The 27,089-nt window shown below is 45.2% G+C and overlaps 1 protein-coding gene across 1 annotated transcript in view; it reads right to left on the minus strand.

Moving 5' to 3' along the window:
• Nucleotides 1-27,089, minus strand: part of LOC126335765 (kelch-like protein 10) — a 139,000-nt gene that overhangs the window by 40,007 nt on the left and 71,904 nt on the right. The window contains exons 2-4 of the mRNA XM_049999224.1: nucleotides 22,498-22,706; nucleotides 9,072-9,323; nucleotides 3,182-3,380 (exon numbers count right to left, since the gene is read on the minus strand). Of these exons, the coding sequence (XP_049855181.1) occupies nucleotides 3,182-3,380; nucleotides 9,072-9,323; nucleotides 22,498-22,706 (660 nt within the window). The remainder of the gene's footprint in view (nucleotides 1-3,181; nucleotides 3,381-9,071; nucleotides 9,324-22,497; nucleotides 22,707-27,089) is intronic.

Below are 27,089 nucleotides of genomic sequence, written 5' to 3' on the forward strand. Positions count from 1 at the left end.
AACTAAGATGAACAAGTCCTCATAGATCCTCAGGTATGCGTTTTAGAGCCCATATCTACTGGACATTTTTTTCCTTGTTTTGTTATATACTACCGCATCTAGAAGTTACCTACCGTACAATCTTAACAACAACAGTACCAATACATGTATTCCACTTTCAGATGTATCAGAATAGTTTTCACTTATAAATTTCGATTCGTTCGTTTCCCCTTACCTCAAATTGATACATTTTCCGTCTGAATCTTCAGAGAAAGTTTGTAAAATCATCACGAAATCATCCGGTATATACGCACAGTTACAGGCGCTGGTAACTATGACTTATACTCTGTAGTGTCGTTAGAAGACGCTTCCGGAGACGGATTCCCACGTAAAACTTGATGTACCAAGTCCCAACCAAAATCTCTAGAAATGTGTTACACGAATTGTGAAACATCCTTTATACCTCCGACCGTCCATGTACACAGGGTTACTCTAAATGACGAACCCATTTCAAAAAATTCGTACGTATTCAATCCAAAATGAACAAGCCTTATGTCAATGAAAAGAGGACGTTTCCAAGTTATAGGCGGGCAGCGTCGGGCGGGCGGTGATGGTTTCAGAAGCGGCCGGTAGAGTTCGCGCAGCAATAGGGCCGTCTAGAGAGCCCTATACAGGCTCTCTAGGGCCGTCATTCCGTTTCACTAACAGTTGTGAGTGAGATGGCGACTGTGGATCACAAGGTTTTCTGCGTTCTTGAGTTCGCGAAAAGTAAGTCGCAAATTGCAGCGCAGCGGGCATTTTGCACCAAATTCGCTATTCTACCACCAACTCATAAAGCTAGAATGAAATTTTCACTCTACAGCGGAGTGGGCGCTGATATGAAACTTCCTGGCAGATTAAAACTGTGTGCCGCACCGAGACTCGAACTCGGGACCTTTGCCTTTCGCGGACAAGCGCTCTACCGACTGAGCTACCCAAGCACGACTCACGCCCCGTCCTCACAGCAAAGGTCCCGAGTTCGAGTCTCGGTCCGGCACACAGTTTTAATCTGCCAGGAAGTTTCAACTCGCAAAAGCATTAGCCGTCGATTTAAGCAATTTAAACAAACTGGGAGTGTGTGTGCAAAGGACGATTGTGAGTGCTAGAGGATGATGTCCGACGGTTTCAGGAAACTTTTTGCACAATCCCAGTAAGTCTATCAACGGAGGCAGTCGAGAACTTGGAATACCCCAGCCATCTGTATGGAAAGTCCTGAGACGGCGTTTGCTTACAACTTGTGTAGGCTCTCAACCCTAATGACAAAGAGAAACGTCTCGTATTTTGTGGTTATGTGCTAGCACAGATGGAGGATGACGCATTTCTACAGCGTGTAATTTTTAGCTATGAAGCGACGTTCCACCTTAGTGGGAAAGTCAACAGACACAATGTTCGCATATGGGGTTTGGAAAATACACATTCACCATTGGAACACGAAAGAGACTCATCGAAGGTCCACGTGTTCTGTGCTGTATCCTGTACGAAGGTTTATGGACCATTTTTTTTTTTTTCGGAAAGAGCTGTAACTGAAACCACGTACTGGAAATGGTGGAACAATGTCTGTTTCCTCAAGTTATGGAAGATTCTCAGGACTTCATTTTCCAACAGGATGGAGCTCTGCCCCATTGGCACCGTGATGAATGACTCCATTCCTCAGCGCTGAATCGGTCGCAGGGGAGTTGAGGACCTGGCTCTGCATTTCTGGCCACCGAGATCTCCTGAGCTTACACCTTGCGACTATTTCTTATGGGGTTATGTGAAGGAAGCTGTTTACGTCCCATCTGTACCAACCACTCTGAACGATCTGCAGAACCTGATCACTGCTTCCGTGCACACAGTAGCAGCAGATACACTTTCGCGTGTGTGAGTCGAGTTTGGCTACCGCGTCGATGTTTCCCGTGCAGCCAACGTTGGCCACAGTGAACATTTATAACATTTATCACCTTTCTAGTTATTAAATAATTATTAAAAACTAATTAATTACAAATTATTAAGTTTATTAAATTGATGTCAAACGTAATTAAAAAACTTCGAAACTTCCTCTTTTCACTTGTATAAAGCTTGTTCATGGTTGTAACGGATCGTGCAGCCACGTCTCGATCCCTGAGTCAACAGATGGGGACATTTGCAAGACAACAACCATCTGCACGAACACTTTGATGACGTTTGCAGCAGCATGGACTATCAGCTCGGACACCATGGCCGTGGTTACCCTTCACGCTGCATCGCAGACAGGAGCGCCTGCGATGGTGTACACAACGACGAACCTGGTTGCACGAAAGGCAAAACATCATTTTTACGGACGATTCCAGGTTCTGTTTAGAGCATCCGCGTTTGGCGACATCGCGGTGAACGCACATTGGAAGCGTGTATTCGTCATCGCCATACTGACGTATCCCCCGGCGTGAAGGTATGGGGTGCCATTGGTTACACGTTTCGGTGACCTCTTGTTCGCATTTATGGCACTCTGATCAGTGGACGTTACATTTCAGATGTGTTACTACCCGTGGCTCTACGCTTCATTCGATCCCTGTGAAACCATATATTTCAGCAGGATAATACACGACCGCATGTTGCAGGTCCTTTACGGGCCTTTCTGGATAGAGAAAATGTTCGACTGCTGCCCTGGTGAGCACATTCTCCAGATCTCTCACCAACTGAAAACGTCTGGTCAATGGTGGCCTAGCAACTCTCTCTTGATGAACTGTGGTATCGTGTTGAAGCTGCATGGGCAGCTGTACCTGTACACGCCATCCAAGCTCTGTTTGAGTCGATGCCCAGGCGTATCAAGGCTGTTATTACGGCCAGAGGTGGTTGTTTTTGGTACTGATTTCTCAGGATCTATGCACCCAAATTGCGGAAAATGTAATCACATGTCAGTTCTAGTATATTTGTCCAATGAGTACCCGTTTATCATCTGCATTTCTTCTTGGTATAGCAATTTTAATGGCCAGTAGTGTAGGTCCATCATTTAGAATAACCCTGTACATGTGCGGCCCAAAAGTAGACTTCTTTCCCCAGTGTGGCCCAGGTAAGTTAAAAGGTTCGACACCCCTGGTGTAGATGCTGCAGAGGGGTGACTTACATTGCGCTGAAAGAAGTGGACGTCGAGGAGGCCGAGGCGCACGCAGCGCATGAGCAGAGGCAGGTAGCGCATGCGCGCCGCTGGGTTGACGGCGGTCCAGCGCAGCACGCAGCACCAGACGAGTTGCTCGCTGCGCGCGTTGAGCCAGTCCGTGCTGAGCAGGGCGCCCAGTTCGGCGGCGGGCAGGCAAAGAAGCGCGTCCGTCTCCATCTCGACGCGAGGGAAGTGCCGCAGAGCGTACCGCCGCGCCGCCCTCTCCAGCCGAATGCACGACGGCTGTCTGCGCACGTCACCAGTCGCCAGTCAGCTGGAGCGGCGAGTGGCACGATGCGTTGTGCACAGACTGCGTAATCTTTCTTTACATACAGAATGCACAGGGGGTGGACAAAAATATGGGAACACTAAAACACGCCGTATCATCTTGCCTGATACGGTGCTGGAAACCCGCTGGCGTTCTAAACAGCTTTCAGTAGCCTCGGAATGGATAAATACAGGTCGCGTATGGTTTTCAACGGAATGTTACACCATTCTTCTGACACAACAGTGGCAAATTCAGTTAACGATGATGGAGGTGAGTAGCGATCACGCTCCATTCCCTCCAAAGTAGACCTCAAACGCTCAACAATACTGATATGCGGCGATTGTGGTGGTCAGGGGCGATGCGACAGTTCATCTCATGCTCACAAAACCAGTCATGGACAATGCGAACTGTATGAACGGGGAACACAGCACCACCACTGGGGAACAAAAATTTTACCATGCGATGGACTTTATCATCTAAAATGGTCTCATAATCCTTGGCAGTGTTGTGACGTTGCTGAGTAACCGTGGGCCTCATGAAATACCGAGATATGGCTGCCCGATTCACCACCGAATCCGTGCCATGTTTTCCTGGGAAAGCAAACTCGGGCAGAAATTGGGAACAGTGTGAAACAAAATGAAATTTGCACTATGCAACGGAGTGTGCGCTGATATGAAACTTCCTGGCAGATTAAAACTGTGCCTTTCGCGGGCAAGTGCTTTACCAACTGAGCTACCCAAGCACAACTCACGCGCCGTCCTCACAGCTTTACTTCTACCAGTACCACGCCTCCTACCTTCGAAACATTACAGAAGCTCTCCTGCGAACCTTGCAGAACTAGCACTCCTGAAAGAAAGGATATTGCGGAGACATGGCTTAGCCACAGCCCTGTCTCCGCAATATCCTTATATCCTTTCTTTCAGGAGTGCTAGTTCTGCAAGGTTCGCAAGAGAGCTTCTGTAAAGTTTCGAAGGTAGGAGACGAGGTACTGGCAGAAGTAAAGCTGTGAAGACGGGGCGTGAGTTGTGCTTGGGTAGCTCAGCTGGTAGAGCACTTGCCCGCAAAAGGCAAAGGTCCCGAGTTCGAGTCTCGGTCCGGCACACAGTTTTACTCTGCCAGGAAGTTTCAGTGTGAAACAAGATTCATACGACGAAAGGCCTTCCTTCCACTGCTCCGTAGTTTAAGTTTTATGGCTTTGTCACCACGTTTTCCTGTTACGGACATTAGTCTCACGATTGGAATGGTTTAGGAATATGAAATCGCCCAGCAATTCCCTGCTGCTGGAGCTCCCTTCGTGTTGTTTTGGTGCTAACAGGGTTCACGAGTGTGACAGCCAGTTCTTCAGTGAATTTTGGAGCTGTCGTCCTCTTCCTTTGCGTCACATTCCTCTTCAGTCACCGTCCATCACGACCACTCAACACACACTTTCGTCTGCGTTGTGACTTAGAGGATGATTTTTTCCGCTATACGTGTGCGCAGTACAAACCTTCGATATGGTGCGTATTGAAACAGCGAACACTTCTCCTAGCTTGGTTACGGAAGCGCCAACCACAAGAGCACCAACAACTTACCCACGTTCGACTTCATTTAGCTCCGACGTAATGTACTCACTACTACAAAGAACGCTATTCTGACTACGAGTCACGCTTGCAACGTATTGAGGGCATTGCACTGGTGCCGTTCGTCCTCAAATACAACTGCGTACACTGCAGGCTTCGTTAGCATTATGCTCAAGCATGGATTTCTCTCTATGTCTTTATATTTTTATCCGATCCCTGGAGGTGGCATTATTCCCACCTACTTTTTGCAGTTGCTGTGAAATGTTTACCAATTGCTTATCCAAGCAAGTGCCAAACTTCATGCCAACATAACGTTTGTTGCATGCCGTATTCATGGTGTTCCAACTTTAATTACCGCCATTGTAGGTCGGTAGCTACTGGTTTGACATGCAAATAAATTTCTCTTCATAAACTCTTCGACATTGTGACCATGCACTCATAGATGGGAAATGTTCCTTTCCTGAGATCTGCTGAAACGTGCGACCTTATTGAGCACAGGACAGTCGGGACACCATCTTCATTTCTCGTCTATTTCAAAATTGTTTTTAGTGTGTGTTTATCACAGAACATTAAATGCTTTGGGGTGCAATTTAAGCCCAATTATCGAAGCAGCCCATTGTTCTATACACAAAGCTATATGAGACCTGGAAACTTATGGAAACCACCTAAGGCGATTCTCTTATATGCAGGGGTGTATTTAACAAACTGTGATCACGGAATGGAAATGTCAAGAAACTGGGGAAAGTAACTGTGAGGGAGCTTTAGCAGCTTCCAGCATCCTCACAATAACATGTGACTTCTAAAAAGGGCTGCATACACAATATTTACGCTATCCTCTGTATGATGCCGCTCATTGCTGATCACCCCACCACTCACTGTCGGACTTGCTGCAATTGCAGGCTAGCACATCGAGAAGCCGACTGGGGAGTATTCCAAGCCTCACAGCTTTACTAGCAGATAATGTGATCGCGTACACCGCACCAAGGTTATGTTTCTCATTTGGTTAGGCTATTACAGAAGACAATACATAGCAATTGCCCAAAAATTTTAATCTATACGATACCAGATATTTCCCTATTGTGTTCCTGTGAGGAAACAGAGCACGAGTTCGTCGTAGGCATAAATGAGTCTAGAAGAAATGGCTGAGAACTATAGCCAAGCTGGATGATGCTTCAGAGCACTGCCGATAAATCCACCGCAAGCACCGACTACTTATCACACATTCCTTTATCAGAGCAGCTTATCATGACAAAATCTTAAATTAGTCACACTCTTAAAGAAGCACACTGGAGCACTGTAGATGGAGAATTGGTACCAGGTGGTCATATGACCCCCCTTCCACCACTTAACAGAAATGCGGTGTGTATGTATGAGTTGTATCCTGCGTAACTCATACGAAATAACACCTCTGAAATTGCGTTGAAGCACTAGGACATCTGCGATATTCAGGGTAAATCACTTGAAATTTGCACCATAAATATTGTAGAAATGGAAAGTGCTATTGGCGTGCAGTTTTCACAGAATGGACTGGTAGTCAGGGGCTCATACTATTAGCCAATAAACAGGCTGTAATGATATTTAACAAGTGTATTTCTTGTGCAAACATACATTTTTTTTAAAATGGAGCAATGCCTACTGATATTAACAAACTAAAAGTGGAGTAAATTGGCACGTCAGTGGTGTCTGTTGCAGGATTCTAATGCAAGTCGTTTACATGATACCGTATTTTGAAAAGTTTCCACGCTGGCACTTTTTTATTGAACCTGCATAGTTGCTATGTGCGATGTTGTTATGTTTGCTTATTGTGTGCTTGTGTGTTCCTTGAGTGCACTGCAACTTGCTAGGCAGTGTGTGACGGTCCAAGCAGTAGGTCGTGTGTGGATGACGGTATTTACCATCGCAGAAAAAGCCAACATGCCCATGGTGTATGGAGAGTATAGGAAGAAAGCAGTTCGTTGTTGTACGGTATAGGCGGCAAGATATCCCAATAGGGGTGGTGAACCATGTCGGAAATTATTTATCAAGTTCTTCAACCAGTTACGTGAAACACCTAGACAACGTAACAGAAGGAAACGAGTGACGACAGAAGAGGAGGAAATTTAATATTCTTGCTACTGTTGCAATTGATCCGCCCGTTAGCTTCCGCGCGATCGCACGTGGAAATGCGAGCCACGCAAGTTTCCTACGCACTCGCCATTGACCTAGGTTCTATCCCTATGACCTCTATCTCCATCAAGATCCGCCTGGAAACGATTATGAGAATCGTGTTACCCTCTGTCATTAAGACAAGACCCTCCACACGTATCATGTATCTCGTTTCGTGATGAAGCCACATTTACCAATCATGGCCAGGTAAACTGCCGAAACATGCCCTATTGGTCTGTTGCCAATCGCCGGTGGCTCCGTCAAGTGGAACGTCAGCGTCCATGGAGTGTAAACGTGTGTTGTGGGGTAGTAAACAATCAGCTAGCAGGCTCGTGTTTCATAGATGGCGCAATGAACGCGCACAAGCTAGAACGCGTTCCTCTCCAGACTAGGAGAAACCTGTGGTACCAACATAATGGCTGACCAGCTCATATTTCATGAAGCACTACGGCAAGTCTACACTAATTGTTTCTAAATCGTTGGACTGGACTCAAAAGCCGTGTACCTTGGCTTGCTCGTCCCACTGATGTTAAGCCTGTAGTCATTCTTGTGTGGGGTAAGCTGAAAGACGCTGTCTCCAAGAACATACCAACTGCGCCCGATGATATGCAACGACGTATTACTGCAGCCTGCTCGGACATCTCTGAAACGCCAGCACATAGGCACCAGTCGTTCCATACCAGACTGGAAGTGTGTATTGCCGCTGCTGGTGGTCATTTTGAACACAACCAGTAATCGCCACTTGTCTCGTTACTAGTCAGAATCCACATAACTAGTGTATACACTTGGGTTGTTCCTTAGTGTGTGCTACCACAGATACTGTGTCAGTCTGGAACTTTTCAAAATACGATATCCCGTAAACCACTCGCACTAGAATCCTGCAGCAAATACCACTGACATCGTAATGTACCACAAGTTTAGTTTGTTAATGGAAAAAGGCATTACAATGAAATGAACGCCCTTAGCTGCTTACAGGCGTTGACATACGTCAACGGGGACAGATGAAAATGTGTGCCCCCACCAGGACTCGAACCTGGGATCTCCTGCTTACCCGGCAGACACTCTAATCATCTGAGCCACCGAGGACACGGAGGATAGCGCGACTGCAGGGACTTATCTCTGGCACGCCTCCCGCGAAACCCACATTCTCAACGTGTTGTCCCGCACTACATTCGTTGTGCCCCCGCCCATTATACTCATTACTCGCGGCGCGTTGCCGATTCCCGCAAGAGTTCGGGCACTGTTTGTGCATTCGCACAGAAGATACCATATTAGTATATATATAGTTAAGGCTCACCGGCCACTTGACCATCTTCTTCTTCTGTGCGAATGCACAAGCAATGCCCAAACTCTTACGGGAATCGGCAACGCGCCGCGAGTAATGAGTATAATGGGCGGGGCACTACGAATGTAGTGCGGGACAATACGTTGAGAATGTGGGTTTCGCGGGAGGCGTGCCAGAGATAAATCCCTGCAGTCGCGCTATCCTTCGTGTCCTCGGTGGCTCAGATGGATACAGCGTCTGCCATGTAAGCAGGAGATCCCGAGGTCGAGTCCCGGTCGGGGCACACATTTTCATCTGTCCCCGTTGATGTATGTCAACGCTTGTAAGCACCTGAGGGTGTTCAATTCATTGTAACTTCATTCTAACGAGCTGAATGGTCACCGATGGTATCTGTTCTTTCGGACATCTTAGTATTTATATAAAAAGGCATTGTTCCATTTGAAAAAGCGCATGTTTGCACAAAAATACATTTTATAAGCATTATTAGCGTCTGTTGACTGGTTAACAATACGAGTCCCTGACTACAAATAGAGTCTGTGAAAACCGCACATCTATAGCACTTCCCATTCCCGCAATATTTGCGGTGCAAGTTTTAGGTGATTTGCCCTGAATACTACATACACCGATGGCTCTTTTTTTGTCTGCTGTGCTTATAACAAGAGGACTTACTGCTGAAATTACCTAGCGAAGAGCATGATGTGGATGCAGTTACTGGGAGAAAGCATGCTGATGAGCAAGTCGGTGCAGAGGTCGTGCAGGCCGGTCACGCACAGGTAGTCTGCGACGACCAGCATGCGGTAGACGTTGGCCTCGTTCAGGGGCAGAGGGCGCAGGTATGCGTAGTCCAAGATGAGCCTCATCTCCTCCGTCGTCACACCGGGGATCAGGACGTCCGTCTTGCAGACCGTGTGTAGCTTTGTGGTGAACAGTGTCCTGCGGCACCGGGGCGTACAGTTGGAAACGCTAGGCACGCATACGTATAGATTATCGTCAGCTCGAGTACAATCGTCACACTTATTAATCTTGAGCTTTCGACACCTGCCACATCTAGCCTCTCCTATGCCAATGTTGCACGGATATCCATTCCACAAACGTTCTATACCTCCAAACAACTGAACGACACAAGGATCCTTTGACATCTCATGAAATTTCCACCTCTCCCCTCTCACAATGAACACCTCAGCACTAGCCGCAAGTTCGACTGCTATAAGTTTATTTTATCCTCTCTAATTTCCAATTCTGGTACGCTGCCACTCTCATAAACATTCGACTGACCCAACAGCTACCAGCACTCCTTGTCCCCTCCCAAAATACCCACCCCCTCCCCGGTATTTAGCCATCCTGTTAGCTGTAGCTCTTCTCTACCTGTCCCATCTCACACCAGGAGTTCTCCTTTCCCCTTTAAATCCGCTGTCCATTTCCCTATCATATTAAAGCCCTGCCCGCACGTTCTATTACCCACCATACACCACGACGTCTATCCCCTTCTATAGTTACAACCAGACGGATCCCTCTGGTTATATCCACACCCTATAACCCAACACAATACCCTCCTCTAAAGATTTTTCCCCATAATAGGTCCCTTAACTTTAAGTGAAAGGGCAGTGCTTCATTTTAAGATCGTAATCTATCTGCGATGCCTTTTAAAAATCTTTTTGTTATTTTTGTTTTACCTTTTAGTTTTTTGTTTATAAAAACGAATAAAGTCAGCAGTATTAGGAGCATAAATGAAATTAATTTTTTGATGATTTTACAAACATGTGTAAATGTCTCGCCCTTTCTTTCTTTCACTATATGTATATTTTAAACCTTTGGGCTGAAGAGCGACAGGTTTGTACCGCTAACAGACCACACTCCGCCGATATGGGAGCAGGGGGATGAAAAAGCAGTAAGGAAAAATATCTATCGGCTCCATCCGTTGCAAGTTTTAGGTTCAAAAAATGGTTCAGAGGCTCTGAGCACTATGGGACTTAACATCTATGGTCACCAGTCTCCTAGATCTTAGAACTACTTAAACCTAACGACATCACACAACACCCAGTCATCACGACGCAGAGAAAATCCCTGACCCCGCCGGGAATCGAAGCCGCGAACCCGGGCGTGGGAAGCGAGAACGCTACCGCACGACCACGAGCTGCGGACTGCAAGTTTTAGGAACCCCCTTAAATCCTTGAGGGACATTCACATTATCTCACATTCAAAATACACTCCTGGAAATGGAAAAAAGAACACATTGACACCGGTGTGTCAGACCCACCATCCTTGCTCCGGACACTGCGAGAGGGCTGTACAAGCAATGATCACACGCACGGCACAGCGGACACAACAGGAACCGCGGTGGTGGCCGTCGAATGGCGCTAGCTGCGCAGCATTTGTGCACCACCGCCGTCAGTGTCAGCCAGTTTGCCGTGGCATACGGAGCTCCATCGCAGTCTTTAACACTGGTAGCATGCCACGACAGCGTGGACGTGAACCGTATGTGCAGTTGACGGACTTTGAGCGAGGGCGTATAGTGGGCATGCGGGAGGCTGGGTGGACGTACCGCCGAATTGCTCAACACGTGGGGCGTGAGGTCTCCACAGTACATCGATGTTGTCGCCAGTGGTCGGTGGAAGGTGCACGTGCCCGTCGACCTGGGACCGGACCGCAGCGACGCACGGATGCACGCCAAGACCGTAGGATCCTACGCAGTGCCGTAGGGGACCGCACCGCCACTTCCCAGCAAATTAGGGACACTGTTGCTCGTGGGGTATCGGCGAGGACCATTCGCAACTGTCTCCATGAAGCTGGGCTACGGTCCCGCACACCGTTAGGCCGTCTTCCGCTCACGCCCCAACATCGTGCAGCCCGCCTCCAGCGGTGTCGCGACAGGCGTGAATGGAGGGACGAATGGAGATGTGTCGTCTTCAGCGATGAGAGTCGCTTCTGCCTTGGTGCTAATGATGGTCGTATGCGTGTTTGGCGCCGTGCAGGTGAGCGCCACAATCAGGACTGCATACGACCAAGGCACACAGGGCCAACACCCGGCATCATGGTGTGGGGAGCGATCTCCTACACTGGCCGTACACCTCTGCTGATCGTCGAGGGGACACTGAATAGTGCACGGTACATCCAAACCGTCATCGAACCCATCGTTCTACCATTCCTAGACCGGCAAGGGAACTTGCTGTTCCAACAGGACAATGCACGTCCGCATGTATCCCGTGCCACCCAACGTGCTCTAGAAGGTGTAAGTCAACTACCCTGGCCAGCAAGATCTCCGGATCTGTCCCCCATTGAGTATGTTTGGGACTGGATGAAGCGTCGTCTCACGCGGTCTGCACGTCCAGCACGAACGCTGGTCCAACTGAGGCGCCAGGTGGAAATGGCATGGCAAGCCGTTCCACAGGACTACATCCAGCATCTCTACGATCGTCTCCATGGGAGAATAGCAGCCTGCATTGCTGCGAAAGGTGGATATACACTGTACTAGTGCCGACATTGTGCATGCTCTGTTGCCTGTGTCTATTTGCCTGTGGTTCTGTCAGTGTGATCATGTGATGTATCTGACCCGAGGAATGTGTCAATAAAGTTTCCCCTTCCTGGGACAATGAATTCACGGTGTTCTTATTTCAATTTCCAGGAGTGTACGTTTACCATTCCAAATACGAATCCTACTCCAACTCATCCAGTTGCCATATCATCGTCTCTTCCTGGAGCACCTTTGAACGCCGTACATTAACCGAAGAAGAAACTTCCATCTTACAATACCCTAACCTTTATTTACCAATCCAGATACCGTGCTGTACCATTACACCCATTTCACTCTTCATATGCTCTTTCTTGTCTTATTCCGCCACTCCTTTCCGGATTTTCAATCATCCTCCGCTCCCCAACCAAGAAGTTCATCCCGACATATCCCCTTCTTAGCAGCCTCAGGTAGTAGCCACGTCCCGCCCTAGCATCACCTCTGTGTATCCATCGCTTCCTTCTACCTCCGACTCTCCTGTCAACCTGAGTAAAAACAAAATTACTGATTTTTAATTGATCCATTTTAACAATCATCTTTTCTTCTCCATCGTGGACATGGGCACTCACAGTCATCACCACCGACCATTATCTCACAGCAACAACAACAATTTGCAAATCATAGAATTGCATTGTCTAAACAACAAAATTATTACCTGCCTATTGTTTTAAACTCAAAATTAAGACTATGATTGCTCCAGTTTGCCGTAGGGAATGTAAATTACAATTTAAAAAAAAGAATCTCTCACAATAACGTCTTCAGGAGGTAAACTGCTGACTGCCATGAAAAGCCCAGTGCCCCTCTCATGTATGAAGCACAAATTACACATCCAAAGAAAAGCTGCAAGAGGGACCAGATGACGTCACCAGGCCAAACTTCTAATCTGCCTACCTTTGACTCTCGATTATTGGCCTTTGCTTCTGTTCAGTGCCGAAAACACGAACCGATTCATAATTAAGCACTTACTTCTGATTACTATTGAAGCTATTGCACTGTAATCGAATGTCGGCATAAAAGACATGTCCAATGTATGCGCGACAGTAGATTGAGAATTGTCTCTCTCAACTGCTCCCTCTGCGCACCCCCCCCCCCCCCCCCCAATATCTTCCCTCTCTCTACAATTACAACCAGAGGCAGCACTTTTGCTTTATCCCGCCCTGCAAGCCAACAGAAAATCCAAAGTTCCCCTCCCCTAAATATTTTTTCGTGTGACAGGTCCTTCAGCCTTAAGTGAAAGTGCAGTGCAGTGTACACCTATATAAAGATAATAAGATGACTGTTTAAAACAAGACAGTTGACGACTTAAAAAAGTTGAACTTGATTGTACTTTGCGACGCCACTACTCTCCCTCCACCACGGACTAGTCTCAATCGGCTGCTCCCTGGTTATTGTATTAAGAAATACTAGCATTCTGAAGCAGTCATCGTGGAATAATTGGTGCTATATTCCGTTCAATTACTCTGCTTTTTCATTTTCTTACTTAAAAAATATCGAAATAGTGGTTGGCAGGTGAACCTTAGCACTTCTGAAACTGTAAGAACAACACAACCTGATATTACTATTGAATTTTCTACGCCAATAAGGGTATGTGTGTGTGTGTGTGTGTGTGTGTGTGTGTGTGTGTGTGTGTGTGTGTGTGTGTGTGTGTACGTGCAAAGAAATGATGTCTCCCATAAATTTGAAAGATTTTTATTTGAATAAATAAATAAACTTAATATCTACTAAAAAAGACAGTCTGTAAGGCTTTTGAACGACTGTATCTTGCCTTCAGCTGTTACATTTTTATTTTGTGATTTTAATTTCAGCATTAACTCATTTTCAAACTTAACATAAAACTATATGTCAAAATCGTATGCTCCAAAATGGCTTAATGCCGAAATTGCAGTTGTAAAATACAATTCTAACAGCTTGAATCAAGATGACATAATTTAAAAATTAGAGGTATTCGAAATGCCTGCAACAACGAACAAGGTAAAATCCAAAAAAAAAATGTGCAGTGCGTCTGCAAATGACACTTACATGCCAACTGTTTGTTGGTTTTCCATGGGAGACAGTATTTTCATTCTCTAGTGTTACTTGTTTTATAAGTGTATTTGTTGGCCCTGATTTGTTCTTGCCCGAAATCTTTTTCGAGGTTTTACTCAGAGATCACCATCATTTGTTCACAAAGGTCGCGATTAGGTAAAATATCGATTGTTGAGTGCCGTGGGCACCGAGTCAGCGAGATTGTTGTCGTTCAGTGTGTGTGTGTGTGTGTGTGTGTGTGTGTGATGGCGCAGCGGGAGGTTCGGAGCAGACGTACTAGCGGCTCATGTGTCCCTATTACCATGCGCTGACACTCAGTAAATCATTATAATTACACTAATAAGTGACAAAAACACTTGTCTCTACCAAAATGTGAATATAAAATTACGAAATGCCGATTATACGTGATCGCGCTGGATAATGTACTGCAGTGTGGACCACGTGTGAACAATGCTGTAACATGTGGCGATACTTCGATATACTGCACCTGTGTTGAGACTACACGTTAGTAAATGTGTAAGGCCGGTGTTACACTATCAAATTTCTTTGTCAAAGATGTGATCAAATACTCCGTCAAATATATTTGACGAAGATCTTTGACGTAGCGCTAGAAGGGGTATTATACTGTCATCATATTTTTCGTCGAAGTTCGAGATGGCTCACAACAACAACAACAACTTGTTATGCACATGCGGAAGAGAAGCGGGGGGGGGGGGGGGGGGGGAGGAAGGAAACATACCTGGTGAAGCCACTCACCAAAACTTGTTATGTGAGCTTATAGTGGAGAACATCAAGTCGCACATCAATTACTTAACAATGGATGAGCATACGTTTCTGCATGTGCTCAATGAAGTGTATCCTCATATCACAAAGCACAATATTCACTTAAGAACTGCTACATCTGCAGAAGGCAGGCTCACTGTAACACTCCGATTCCTTGCTACAGGAGACGGTTGAGTTAGGTTTGGTTAGGTCAGGTCAGGTCAGGTAAGGTCAGGTCTCGTTTCCAATCTTCTTAATCTATTTTTGTATTCAGCGTGCCTCACGTTGTAAAGCGCCTCATCAGCTTCATACATCTCTATTAATTTTGTAGTTGTCGGCACACATCAATTGTATTTACCGGCAATGTTTATAAAAACAATACAGACGACAGAATGCTGCAGCGATGCTAGCGCTCCATGTGGTAACATGTCACATTGCAGTGAACACAAGACAAGCGACTTCTTTGATCAAATCTACAGTGAGGCCCTAGGTCTGATCAAATATTGGACGACATTTGACAAAGTTCCCTATTACACCATCAAATATCTTTGACAAAGATATTGGACAAAGATATTTGACAAAGAAACTTGATAGAGTAATACCGACCTAAGACAAGGGTAGTGACTGACTCAAATTGTGTTTAAGGATGGCATCTTACTTTATATAGTGCAAACTTAAAATGATCTTGATTGTAGTAGAACCCTTACACCCTGAGTATAATTTGTTAATCAGCCAAAATTAACTGCCAAAAACGATGCCCCTTGACCATTCGGCCGCGCTCACATAGGTCAAAGGATAGGTTTTTAGATCATTCCGAACTTTAATAATCAAACATGAAACGGAGGTGTCACAAATGAAACGGGGATGTCACAAAACGCGTGCTTAACTGAACAGCTGACACGGAAAGAAGTGAAGAGTAGTATGACTCGATACAGCGACGGAGTCTGGAATAAGAACCCCACTCGTCGGCGTTAACATGACAATAGGCAATTCCGCCTTCCTTTCCTAATTCAATTGTGGCTCATTTCTCAGGTATTTTTATGAACAGTTTCAACGCCAGCACTAACAAGCGTTGTGTCATTGCACTCATGTTTTCAAAAAACTTTGGAATGCCGTTAAAAAGTACATTGTTCCATTAAGAGAAAATATTGTTTTCTGTAACTCGTACAAGAGTTCAAATTACTACCCAAAATAAAGTGCGCGTTTGTCCACTATCACTCACCGAAAACCTCGTTTCGATATATTGAACTGGTCACAAAGCAAAAGAGGTGTGTCTTTAATTACAGAAACGTATGTACAGCCACTTCGGTTGCACAAAATTCTGTCAATTGACCACGGGTTCGACTGCACTAGCGCAGTCTTCATCAAAATAAAAAGTTACATGGAATACATGTAATCACACCACAGTTTAAAACGTCTGAACAAAAGTGCTCTCGTCAAACATAAATGTCATAGGAATAAACTATGACGTTTCAAACTAAACGTCTGAGCAAGAGGGCTCTCGTCAAACAGAAATGTCATAGGAATAAACTATGACATTTTAAATTATGATGTGATTCCATGTACTTTTTGTTCTGGTGAAGATTGTCCTAGTGCAGTCGAAACAGTGGTCAATTGAAAAAAAATTTTGTGCAACCGAAGTGGCTGTACATACGTTTCTGAAATTAAACAGCGTACGGTTGAGAATAACAACCAATAAAATTTTTAAAATTTCAAGGTGTATCTTTTTAAGTGATTCACTCTGTGTACAACATACAACATTCTACCAACTCTCGTCTTTTTTGTTTTCGTGTTGCAGTTTATTGTTGCTGTTTTCTCTTGGCTTAAGTGTTATACGTCTCCTGAGGCATTAGGATTTGAAATGCTGTTGCATGCGGAATCCAGCGGACCGAGATCTGCTTTGTAGTGCTTAAGCACAACTGACCCCCATCCTATTCTTTCGCCTCTGACGCCCAGTCGCACAACGGATACATCCAACACTCTGCAAAGGGCATGTGCAAAATCAACAAGAACTAACAGAAACGCCAATGTCACCACCAGGCTCCTAATCCGGAATAAACAAAGTTAAGGCAAGTTAAGCTTTTAATCCAATAGTCAGGCCCTACTTACAAAATATTATCGATTTATTTTTAGGAAGTACCATTTAAAACTCACACTAATTTACACTAAAATGGCTTGATCACGAACTGCTCCGGCACAGAGATACTCAACGCCAAGGGAGCAACGTAACTGATATACCACTTCTAAACAATGTTGAGCACCACTGTACTCAAACCAAAGTCCTAGCGATATTTCATCCTTATAGACTCTTGTTTCTTTAATGAAATCTATATGTATGATAAATATGTATAATAAATAATACCTAACCACACCACCTCCTAATTTAAACTCCTTAGGCAATGTGTTGTATGAGCGACCAAAATTTGAAAATGCTGCGGCGTGTGGCTGGTGTTTAGCTGAAATCGGTGGCTGGCGCTCGGCTGAAATCGGAAATCTGTCACATCACGTCCGTAGCTCGCTGCTTTTAAGACACCATATTGAATTCATCGTATTTCATTGTTTCTGCATAATAACTTGCGCATTCTGGTAGTACACCTTTTCAAGGAAATGGAGCAGTGAAGATTAATCACAAAACACATCATTCTGGTACGATTTGTTATAATTAAATGTCAGCTAATGACGTACTGGATGTAAAAGTCCTAGGAGCTTTTAAGATGAACATTATTATTGCTCAAGGTCGTATGCATCGCTGTGTTCAGGCGCTTAGAGACGTGCAGTTACAGAGTTGAAGGAAGTAGCTATGCGTTCTGGTACATGCTAATTTTTTCACCGTAGTGTTTGTAACACATTCTGGGACTCTCTCATAGCTGCGACAGAATTAAGTTCTGCAACGTAAGAGTAATGGATTTCTTCAATTTCATTACTTCTATCTGATTAAAAAAGCAAATGATGAAATTGCTGCGTGTGAAACAATCAGCAATGACATTTATATTCTTTCTTGCACAAATATTTGACTGTTTATCTGAACATGTCGCGATTTTCGAGGGTATGGGTAGACAGGAATTTGAGATTACGGGTTAAACTGTTGCGAATGAAATGGGCATCAGTCATATTTATAGTCATGCTTCGCACAAATATTTATCTGCTATCGAATCCTTAAGAATGCTTTCGTAAATTTGGCATTCAAAGATCATACCATACAGCGAACGGGTGACATCACATGACCGATTTCCGATTGCAACCGAATGCCATCTACACGACATGATCACCCTCATTTTAGTCACTCATATATGTTGCAGTCAGTCGTCCGTCTGCCAGAACGTCGACCCCGGTCGGGTTGTCCGATCGCCATACGCGTCAAACAGCTTCTCTTCGGGCTTGGGTGTTTCCCTGTACCACCTCCTTTCCGGGCCCCTCTGCTTACACCCCCATGGTGTGTGACTCGCCCTTGCCTTTGGCTCGACTTGGCACAGGGCCCGAAGGACTCAGTCCTTCTGGAGGCCTTCCGACGCCGCTTTTATTCCATCCTGGCCACGTATCAGTGCTCTGGCGTTGTCTATACCGACGGTTCGATGGTTGCTGGTCGTGTAGGTTATGCACTAACTCTAGGGGACCATTCTGAACAACGTTCGTTGGCGGCTGGCTGTAGTGTTTACACTGCTGAGCTGGTCGCCAACTTTCGTGCCCTAGAGGATATCCGCTCCTGCTCAGGTGAGTCCTTCGTTATCTGTAGCGATTCCCTGAGAGGTTTACGAGCTCTCGACCAGTGTTTCCCTCGTTCTCGTCTGGTGATGACTATCCAGGCGTCCCTGCATACTCTCGCCCGTAGCGGCAGGTCTGTGGCCTTTGTTTGGACCCCGGGCCATGTTGGGATACCCGGAAATGAAACTGTTGACCGCCTGGCGAAAGATGCCACTAGTGCACCTCCCGGCGACAGATTTGCGGGCACTATTACGCCGCAAAGTTTTCGATTTATGGGACAATGATTGGCGCAACCTGCCCGTGCCAAACAAACTCCGCCGTATCAAGGAGACGACTACTGTGTGGCGGTCATCCATGCGAGCCAACCGCAGGGAATCAGTCGTAGCTTTGTCGGCTCCACATTGGCCACACCCGACTCACGCACAGTTATTTACTGTGTCGTGAGGATCCCCCTCTTTGTCGTTGTGGGGCGTTCTTGACGGTGGTCCATATTCTGTTGGAGTGCACCCTTTTAACTGTGCTCAGGCAGACTTTTGCGCAGCCTGATACGCTCTCTGCGCTTTTATCTGACGACTCTTCCATAGCGGACATAGTTCTGCGTTTTATTCGGGCAGGGGGATTTTATCGCTTAATGTAAGTGTGTGAGTTTTTGTGTTGATTCTGGCATATGGCCTTCGATTTGTCTGATTTTTTTCCCCTTGTGTTTCTCGGTGGTTGGCTTTTCCCTTTTTGTTTGTATGGTCGGCCAACCACCGTCACACTCTGTGTGATTTTAGTTCGTCTTGTCTGGTCTTTGTCTACGTTTCTCTTGTTCTGTGTCGTCTGTCTTATCGTCTGTTGATCGTTTTTATTCTCTGTGGGTGTTTTTAATATTTGGAAAAAGGGACCGATGACCGTAGCAGTCTGGTCCTTTTAATCCCCACAAATCAACCAACTGTTGTGGCACATTGCAACTGTTCTTCAGCATCAGTGCATAATTATAACTTACGCGAGATCACATAGTTCCAAAGATAATATATATATCTTTCTAACATACACTTCTCATAATATACTTCTCAGCTTTTGGCAAGATCAGTGTGACGTATCAAGTCAGGCCCCTTTCACCTCGTAACATGCGGTGGCATAAATTATATGAGAGTTTCTATCTTAAAAATGTGTGTGTATTATGTCAGTTATGAATATGTTTATTTCATCACGCAAAACACAACTAAGAAAAGCACAGTCAGCTAGAGCCCTAGCGACGTTTTGTCATTACGAACCCTTGCTTGTTTAATGAGGTCTGTATGTACGTACAGTACAATCACCAATTACAGTACGTTTAGCAATATCTCCACGTTCTTTAACCCATGCACCTCAATTTACAGTCTAGAACGAATACTCATTTCATTATCGGCAGCAACAGATGCACTAGCGAAGGTAGAATATGATCATACAGCTCTGAATAACATCAATGTCTTATAGGTAGCGACACCTCAGAATGAGAAGTTTCTTTCTTCGTGGTCCTTTGGTCCTGTAATTTTAAGTGGTATTAAGTTTGATTTTTCGTAAACTTCAGTTGTTCGTGGTGGTCAAAACTGAGTTACCGTAGCTGTTGTTCATGTAGATATGAATAATGCTCATGGGATAACCGCACTGGGAAACTTCCCACCCAGGGAAGTCATCACTTACAAGACTTCAAATGTTATCCGAAATGGTGTGGTCGCTCAAATGGTTCAAATGGCTCTGAACACTATGAGACTTAACATCCAAGGTCATCAGTCCTCTAGAACTTAGAACTACTTAAACCTAACCAACCTAAGGACATCACACGCATCCATGCCCGAGGCAGGATTCGAACCTGCGACCGTAGCGGACGCGCGGTTCCAGACTGAAGCGCCTACAACCTCTCGGTGTGATCTTATTCTGTCTCCTCTAGTCCATCTGTTGCTGTCGATAAGCCACTGTGTATTCATTCAAGATTCTCGTGTAAACTATGTCCTATCGATATGTTACGGATGTAAGTTCAAGGAAGTGGAAATATTGCTAAATGTACTGTAATGGGTGATTGTACAGTGAATAAGTCAAGTATGTTTCCGAAGAAGTCTTGTTCATCCATAACTAGGACTCAGACTGGTTCACTCAACGAGTGTTTGTACAATCCAGTCAGATGACAGTGCCTCCCACAACAGTAGTTTAGCTGTTAGTATAATTTTATAGTATCTGTGGCTCGGCAAAAGTACTTAAGTCTTCAAAGATGAAATGGTGGGTGACTGACCCTATTTGCTGATATGTCTTGAAACAGGATACATACAATTTAAATGCAGCGTTGTGATTCATTGCAGTGTTTTGCGATGATCTCCAGTATTTTTTAGACGTGCTAGGTTGGGTGAACCACTGCCTCATGCACTGCAGGTGAGCAACAAGCTTTCTAGCCTGGTCCCAGCCTGCCGTCAAAACCCGCCTTGTCACATTCCGACACATCCAAAGGCCTATTATTTTTCTCCAAATCTTCGGCAAGCCAGGCCGGCTGCTTTCCTCTCTGGCATCCACCCCTCACGTCAATTTTCATCGCAACCCAAACATCTGGCACCAAACTGGTTGACTTCTTACAAGGGAACCTCCCCATCGCACCTCCCTCAGATTTAGTTATACGTTGGCACAGTGGATAGGCCTTGAAAAAGTTAACACAGACCAATCGAGAAAACAGGAAGAAGTTGTGTGGAACTATGAAAAAAATAAGCAAAATATACAAGTTGAGTAGTCCGTGCGAGAGATAAGCAACATTAAGAAGAATGTGAGCTCAGCAGCGCCGTGGTCCCATGGTTCGACGAAATCTTAGCTCAGTGGTTAGCATTGCGGCTTCTTAATCTAGAAGCCGGCACGGTAGCTCAGTGTGTTCGGTCAGAGGGTTAGCAGCCCTCTGTAACAAAAAACTGAGTTAATCGATCAACAACGAACTTAAACGGATTTCTTACGACGTCCGCCCCGAGCAGATTCAACGAACAAAAGCGAACAAAATGAGATTAGCTGGCACGGTAGCTCAGCGTGTTCGGTCAGAGGGTTAGCAGCCCTCTGTAATAAAAAACTGAGTTAACCGATCAAAGACGAACTTCAACGGATGTCGTACGAAGTCCACCCCGAGCACATACAATGAACAAAATGAGAATTTAAAAAAAATGGTTAGCGTGAGCAGCTGCTGAACGAGATGTCCTTGGTTCAAGTCTTCCTCGAGTGAAAATTTTACTTTTTTTATTTACGCAAAGTTATGATCTGTCCGCTCGTTCATTGACGTCTCTGTTCACTGTAATAAGTTTAGTGTCTGTGTTTTGCGACCGCATCGCAAAACCGTGCGATTAGTTGACGAAAGGACGTGCCTCTCCGATGGGAACCGAAAACATTTGATCGCAAGGTCATAGGTCAACCGATTCCTCCACAGGAAAACACGTCTGATATATTCTATACGACACTGGCGACGGCATTTGCTTCACATGACAGGAAAATGATGTCAACTCACCTAACTTGTACACTTGGCGAATGGGTAAAAAGATCCTTCTACCTTGCCCGATTTAGGTTTTCTTGTGTATGTGATAATCACTCCCAAAAAAGTGATGAATACTTAAGAGTTTGTCTCATAAACTGCAACTAATGAATGCAACAGTTTCACAGTCTAACAGTTTTCCCTGTGCTCTATCAAAACATATCTTTTTACCTCGCATCGGACGGACGGACGGACGGATAATAATTGTCTGAAAATAAAAAATTAAACTTTACGCTCGAGGGAAGACTTGAACCAAGGATCTCTCGTTCCGCAGTTGCTCACACTAACCACGGGACCACGGCGCTCCAGAGCTCACACTGCTCTTGATGTTGCATATCTTGCCCATCGACTACTCAGTTTGTATATTTTGCTTATTTTTTTCATAGTTCCACACAACTTCTTCCTGTTTTCTCGATTGATCTGTGTTGAGTTTTTCAAGGCCTATCCACTGTGCCAACTTATAACTAAATCTGAGAGGGGTGCGATGGGGAGGTTCCCTTGTTATTTATTTTCTCCATTTCATTACAAGGTACGTATATTCAGCGCCTGTTTCTTAAAGTGTGCACTGTCGCTGCGCTGTTGTAGGTACGCACCTGAAGTACATGCTGCAGGTAGAGAGGACGACGCGGTGCACCAAGAAGAATCCGCCGTCAGCGAGTCGGACGACGGCGTCGCACAGCAGCTGGCGCCGGTACAGATCGGACAGCGCGAGCGCCCGCCTGGCGTTCAACAAGTGCGGCCCCGCCCTCAGCAGCCGTCCGCGCTCCTCTGGCTCGAGTTCCTGCTGATGTTCGCGCCCAACCTTCGGTAAAAACCTCAGAAGCCGCGTCAACTTTTCTCTCAGCCCCACACATGTTCTGTTCACTGAGGTGACAAAAGTCACGGGATACCTCCTAATACCGTGCCGGACCTCCTTTTGCCGGCCATTGTGCAACAACTCAACGTGCTGTGGACCCAACAAGTCACTGGAAGTTCCATGCAGAAATACTGAGCCATGCTGCCCCTATAGCTGTACGTAATTTCGAAAGTGTTTCCGGTGCAGGATTTTGTGCACGAACTGGCCTCTCCATTACGTTTTATAAACGTTCGATGGGATTCATGTCGGGTGATCTGGACGGCCTAATCATTTTCTCGAAATGTTCACAACTTTCTTCAAACCAATCGCGAACAACTGTGGTCTGGTGGCACAGCGCCTTGTCATCCATAAAAATTCCATCTTGTTTGGGAACGTGAAATCCATGAATGGCTGCAAATCGGCTCCAAGTAGCAGAATATAACCATTCCACTCAGAGGTCGGTCCAGTTGGATCAGAGGAACCAGTCAGTTCCATGTAAACACAGCCCACACTATTATGGAGCCACCACCAGTTCGCACATTGCCTTGTTGAGATCTTGGATCCATGGCTTCGTGGGGTTGCGCCACACTCGAACCCTACCATCAGCTCTTACCAACTGAAACCGGACTAATCTGACGAGGCGGAGATTTTGCAGCCACTTAGGGCCCAACTGATGTGGTCACGAGCCCAGGAGAGTCGTTGCAGGCAAAATTTCACCGCGCTGTTCTTACGGATACGTTCTGTGGACGTCCCATATTGATTTCTGTGGTTATTTCAAGCAGTCTTGTCTGTTGGTACTGACAACTCTACGCAAACGCCCGTTACTCTCCGTCGTTAAGTGAAGGCCATCAGCTACTGCATTGTCCGTGGTGAGAAGTAACGCCTGAATAGTTTAAATGGCTCTAAGCATTGTGGGACTTAACATCTGAGGTCAACACTCACCTAGACTTAGAACTACTAAAAACTAACTAACCTAAGGACATCACACACATCCGTGCCCGAGGCGGGATCGAACTTGCGGCCGTGGCAGAAGTTTGGTGCCGGACTGAAGCGCCTAGAACCACTCGGCCACATCGGCCGGTGAAGTAACGCCTGAAATTTGGTATACTTGGCGAGCTCTTGACACTGTGGTTCTCGGAATATCGAATTCCCTAATTATTTCCGAAATAGAATGTCCCATGTGTGTATCTCCAACTACTATTCTTCGTTCAAAGTCTGTTTCTTCCTCGTGACGACTGTGTGTTGTGTGATGTCCTTAGGTTAGTTAGGTTTAAGTAGTTCTACGTTCTAGAGGACTGATGTCCATAGATGTTAAGTCCCATAGTGCTCAGAGCCATTTGAACCATTTGATTCAAAGTCTGTGAGTTCCTGTCGAGCGTCCATAATCCAGCCGGAAACCTTTTCACACAAATCACATGAGTGCAAATGAAGGCTCCGTCAATGCACTGCCCTTTTATACCTCGTGTACGCGATACTACCGCCATCTATATATGTGCATATCCTACCCCATTCACTTTTGTCACCTCAGTGTATATTGACGTAACTCCGGAGACGAACTCAGCATAGAGTAACGAAAGTCCCTCTGTGGTTGATATTGTATCTACTGTAGTTCTTGCCCTACGTAAAGGACCTTTCAGTGACTCTGAAGGGCCGACTGAAAACAATAGGAAAAGAGTCACCGTATTTCAGAGACTATATCTTCCACATAATGAAGATATTGTTTCCTAATAGCCTTGCATAGGACTATAAAATTTTTATTTTGAAATGAACCATCTCATTTTACAAGGGTATACCTTTTACCTGCTCGTACATACAATCTTGGGGCACTTTGGGCTTCTCCAGATTTATTCGTATGTATTTTACGGTTCATTTACGTCAAGACTTGCATCTACAACATTACTCTGAAAGTCACAGTTCGGGGTCGGCAGAAGTTTCATCGGACCACCTTCAAGCTATTTCTCTAGCTTTCCACACTCGAACATGGTGCGGAAAAAACGAACACTTAAAACTTTCCATGCGAGCTCTGATTTCGCTTATTTTATTATGATGATCATTCCGCCCTATGTAGGCGGACGCCAAAAAAACATTTTAACACTCTGAGGACAAAGTAGCTGACTGAAATTTCACGAGAAGATCCTGCCGCAACGAAAATCGCCTTTGCCTTAATGATTACCGAGCAAGGTGGCGCAATCGTTTGCACACTGGACTCGTATTCAGGAGGACGACATTCTAACCCACGTACGGGCTTCCTGATTTAGTTTCTCCGTAATTTCCCTAAATCCTTCAGGCAACTGTCGGGATGGTTCCTCTCAAAGGGAACGGCCAACTTCCTTTCCCGTCCTTCCTAATCCGCTGGGACCGATGACTTCGCTGCTTGCCCCCCCCCCCCCCCCCCCCCCACCCCCACCCCACCCCCCCTCCCACCATCCTCCACAAATCAACCAGACAATCTTAATGATTGCCACCCCGATTCACTTATCCTGTCCAGGGCACCCTCCCCCTATTTCGCGATAATAGAAAACGAGCTGCTCTTTTTTGAACTTTTTCGATGTCCTCCGTCACTCCCATCTGATGTGGATCTTTCAGCGCACAGCAACACTCCAGAAAAGGGTGGACAATCTAATGTAAACAGTCTCGTAGTAGACCTATTGCATTTTCTAAGTGTTTCGCCAGTAAATCGCAGTCTTTGGTTTACTTTCCCCACAAAAATATCTGTTTGTTCTTTCCAGGTCAAGTTACTCGTAACTGTAATCTCTTAAGTATTTAGTTGAATTTACAGCCATCAGATTTGTGTGTTTGATCCTGTAACCGAAATGTAACGGATTCCTTTTAGCACTCATGTGGATTACTTCACACTTTTCATTATTTAGCGTCAATTGCCGCTTTTCACACCATACAGATATCTGTATAGATCTTTTTGCAATTTCTTTTAATCATCTGATGACTTTATAAGATGGAAAATGACAACATCATCTGCAGACAATCTAAGAGGGCTGCTCAGATTGTCTCCCAAACCGTTTACATAGATCGGGAACAGCAGAGGGTGTATAACACTTCTGTTTTATTTGATGACTTTCGGTCAGTTAGTACGATCTGTGATCTTTCTGACGGGAAATCACGAATCCAGCTGTACAACTAAGACGGCACTCCATAGGCACGCAATTTGATTAGAAATCGCTTGTGAGGCACGGTATCAAAAGCCTTCTGGAAATCTAAAAATGTAGAATCAATTTGACATGCCCTGACGATAGCACTCATTGCTTCGTGACAGTAAAGAGCTAGTTGTGTTTCACAAGAAAGATATTTTCTGAATCCGTGTCGGGTTTTTACCAGTAAATCGTTCTTTTCGGGGTAACCTGTAGTATCCGTACACAGTATATGTCCGAAAATCCAATTGCATATCGACGTTAGCGATAATGGTCTGTAATTCAGCGGATTACTCCTACATCCTTTCTTCGGTATTGGTGTGACTAGCACAACTTTCCAGTCTTTGGGTACGGATCTTTCGACGAGCCGGCAGTCGTGTATGATTGCCAAGTGTGGAGCTATTGTATCAGCATTCTCTGAAAGGAACCTGAGTGGTATACAGTCTGGACTGGAGGCCCTGACTTTATTGAGTACAAACTGCTTCGTTGCACCGAGGATATCTGCTTCTAAGTTACTCATGCTGGCAGTTGTTCTTGATTCGAATTCAATAATATTTATTTCACCTTTTTTGGTGAAGGAAATTCGAAAAATTATGTTTAAAACTCTGTTTTAATGCCTCTGTCATCCGTAACATCGCCATTGTTATCGCGCAGTGAGGGCACTAATTGTAAACCTTTGCCTATCTTGGTTTTTTTTGCGTTCTTTGAAATTTGGCATGTTTTTTTGGTTGCTTCTGCTATAGAGTTCTGACCTGTTTTGTGTACCTTATGGGGTCAGCACCATCTCGTATTAGTTTATTTGATACACGTCTCACCTGCCGTCGACAGTATTTCTTTGAATTTAAACTACATCTAGTCTACACTTGTTACTGTTCTCAGTAACATAATAGAACAATGAGTAACCTCTTCGCCTATTTATGCGCATTAACTTACAATTATTTACGTTCTGGATCAACTGTCAGCCCATGCACCAATGACAGATCCTCTACAGCTCTTTTTGGATTTCTCTATAGTTTTCTGACATTGCTTTTTTCCTAAAAATAACAGCCTCATGCAGCTTCCAAACCTACTCACAAGATCATTTACGTATATCGTAAACCGTAGCAGTCCTATAGCACACCCCTATCGAACTCTGAAAATTGCCATTACATTTCGCCCCGTTCAGAATAAGGGTTTGAGTTCTTCCTCCTCTTAAGACGAAAAT

The sequence above is a fragment of the Schistocerca gregaria genome, chromosome 2 (assembly GCF_023897955.1).
Source record: "Schistocerca gregaria isolate iqSchGreg1 chromosome 2, iqSchGreg1.2, whole genome shotgun sequence".
Lineage (NCBI taxonomy): Eukaryota > Metazoa > Arthropoda > Insecta > Orthoptera > Acrididae > Schistocerca > Schistocerca gregaria.